Source organism: Gekko japonicus, unplaced genomic scaffold (genome assembly GCF_001447785.1).
Source record: "Gekko japonicus isolate JY-2015 unplaced genomic scaffold, Gekko_japonicus_V1.1 scaffold5333, whole genome shotgun sequence".
Classification (NCBI taxonomy): Eukaryota; Metazoa; Chordata; class Lepidosauria; order Squamata; family Gekkonidae; genus Gekko; species Gekko japonicus.
This window is the reverse complement of record NW_015160382.1, coordinates 24,419-25,942: the sequence shown is the minus strand read 5'-3', so window position 1 is coordinate 25,942 and position 1,524 is coordinate 24,419. Positions and strand designations below refer to the sequence as shown.

The 1,524-nt window shown below is 53.9% G+C and overlaps 1 protein-coding gene across 1 annotated transcript in view; it reads left to right on the top strand.

Annotated features, from left to right (window-relative positions):
- GAB2 (GRB2 associated binding protein 2) overlaps positions 1-1,025 on the top strand; it is a gene marked incomplete at its 5' end in the record, with an annotated part of 17,575 nt that extends 16,550 nt beyond the window's left edge. Inside the window, one exon of the mRNA XM_015417769.1 lies at positions 834-1,025. Within this exon, the coding sequence (XP_015273255.1) occupies positions 834-974 (141 nt within the window). The remainder of the gene's footprint in view (positions 1-833) is intronic.
- Positions 1,026-1,524: the final 499 nt, after the last annotated feature.

Here is a 1,524-nt window from a genome sequence, read left to right as displayed (position 1 = left end):
GGCTGAGGTATTTCCCATCATCTACTGCCTGGTCCTTTTAACTGGAGATGCTGGGGATTGAACCTGGGACCTTCTGCATGCCAAGCAGATGCTGTACTGCTGAGCCACGGCCCCTCCCCATCTGTGGTCCAAGATCTGCTCTGTGCTTGAGTTGCTGGAGGACAGGGGAGGGGGTGGAGGCCGGGAAGCAAAAGAGGCAAGGTTTCACACATTTATTTGAAACAGCCCAGCCTTTGGCTGGAATTCTTTAGTACAGGGATCTCCAACTTTTTTTTAAATTGGTGTATATGTATGCCTGGAAGTCACGGTTGAATTCTAGCAACCCCTAGTGGGGCTTGGAAGTTTCAGAGCGGTGGCTTGCTATTGCCTGGCTCTGCATCCCGGCCCTGGTATTCCTTGAAGGTCTCCCATCCAATTACTTGCCAGGGTCGGCCCTGCTTAGCTTCCGAGATCTGACGAGTTCGGGCTTGCCTTGGGCTATCCGGGTCAGGGCGAGTCTCCACCTTTTTTGAGCCTGGGGGCACCGTTGAAATTCTGACACAGGGTGGTAGGTGCAACCCCCCCACATACACACACACAGAGGAATCCCAAATGCAGGAGAGAAGAAGGGTTAGAAAGTATGCACAGGCAATCATATCTCCAATGGCCAATCAGATGCCCCGATAGACAGATGTCCCACCTGGCCCCACCCACTTCCTGAAAGCGTTTGGAAGTTACCAGGAAAGGTATGGCACCTACGGGCACCACGTTGGGGACCCCTGCTGTAGGGCATTGCTGTTGATGTACGGCCGAGTCACCCAGTTCTTTGCTTCCCCCCTCCCCATTCCGAGCAGCCCTCCACGTCGTCGGTCGCCTCCGACGAGAAGGTCGATTACGTGCAAGTCGATAAGGAGAAAACCCAGGCGCTGCAAAGCACCATGCAAGAATGGACAGACGTCCGGCAGTCTTCGGAACCCGCCAAAGCGGCCAAGTAGGAGCAGCCGGAGGTGGTGGCAGGCCGGAGCGTCGAGGGGAAAGCCTTCCGGAAAGGCAAAGCGAAACATTTCCTAGGCCTTCCGCCACCGTTCTGTAAGCGGTGGGAGATTTTGTCTTGCAAGCATCTTCAGGGGAAGACACAGCCAACACAGTTCACCAGAGCACACAGCGCCAGGGCTCTGGTTGTGTTTTGGGTGAGGTCGTCTGGGAAATGCAATGCAGCAATACCTGGATTCGTGACACCCCCGCATGCTGTCTACTTCCAATCCCCCTTGAAGCCTTCCGCTAATCTGCTGGATTCGCCCTTCTTCTGCAATGCACACCTGTTCGGAGCAAAACAATGCCACTTTGGTGGAATTCTAGCCTTCCGCCACAAACGGAATGACAATTTCCACATAGTGAGATTCTGTCCCCCCCTCCTCCCCCCGGCCGAATGGGCCCATCGACAGCTCCACGTTCGATTTCCAGCAAAGCATTTGTCTACCTAGTTTTTGTTGTCTTAACAAATTACTGACGTACTTATCCCCAAAGCACTTAAGAGTATTCCAT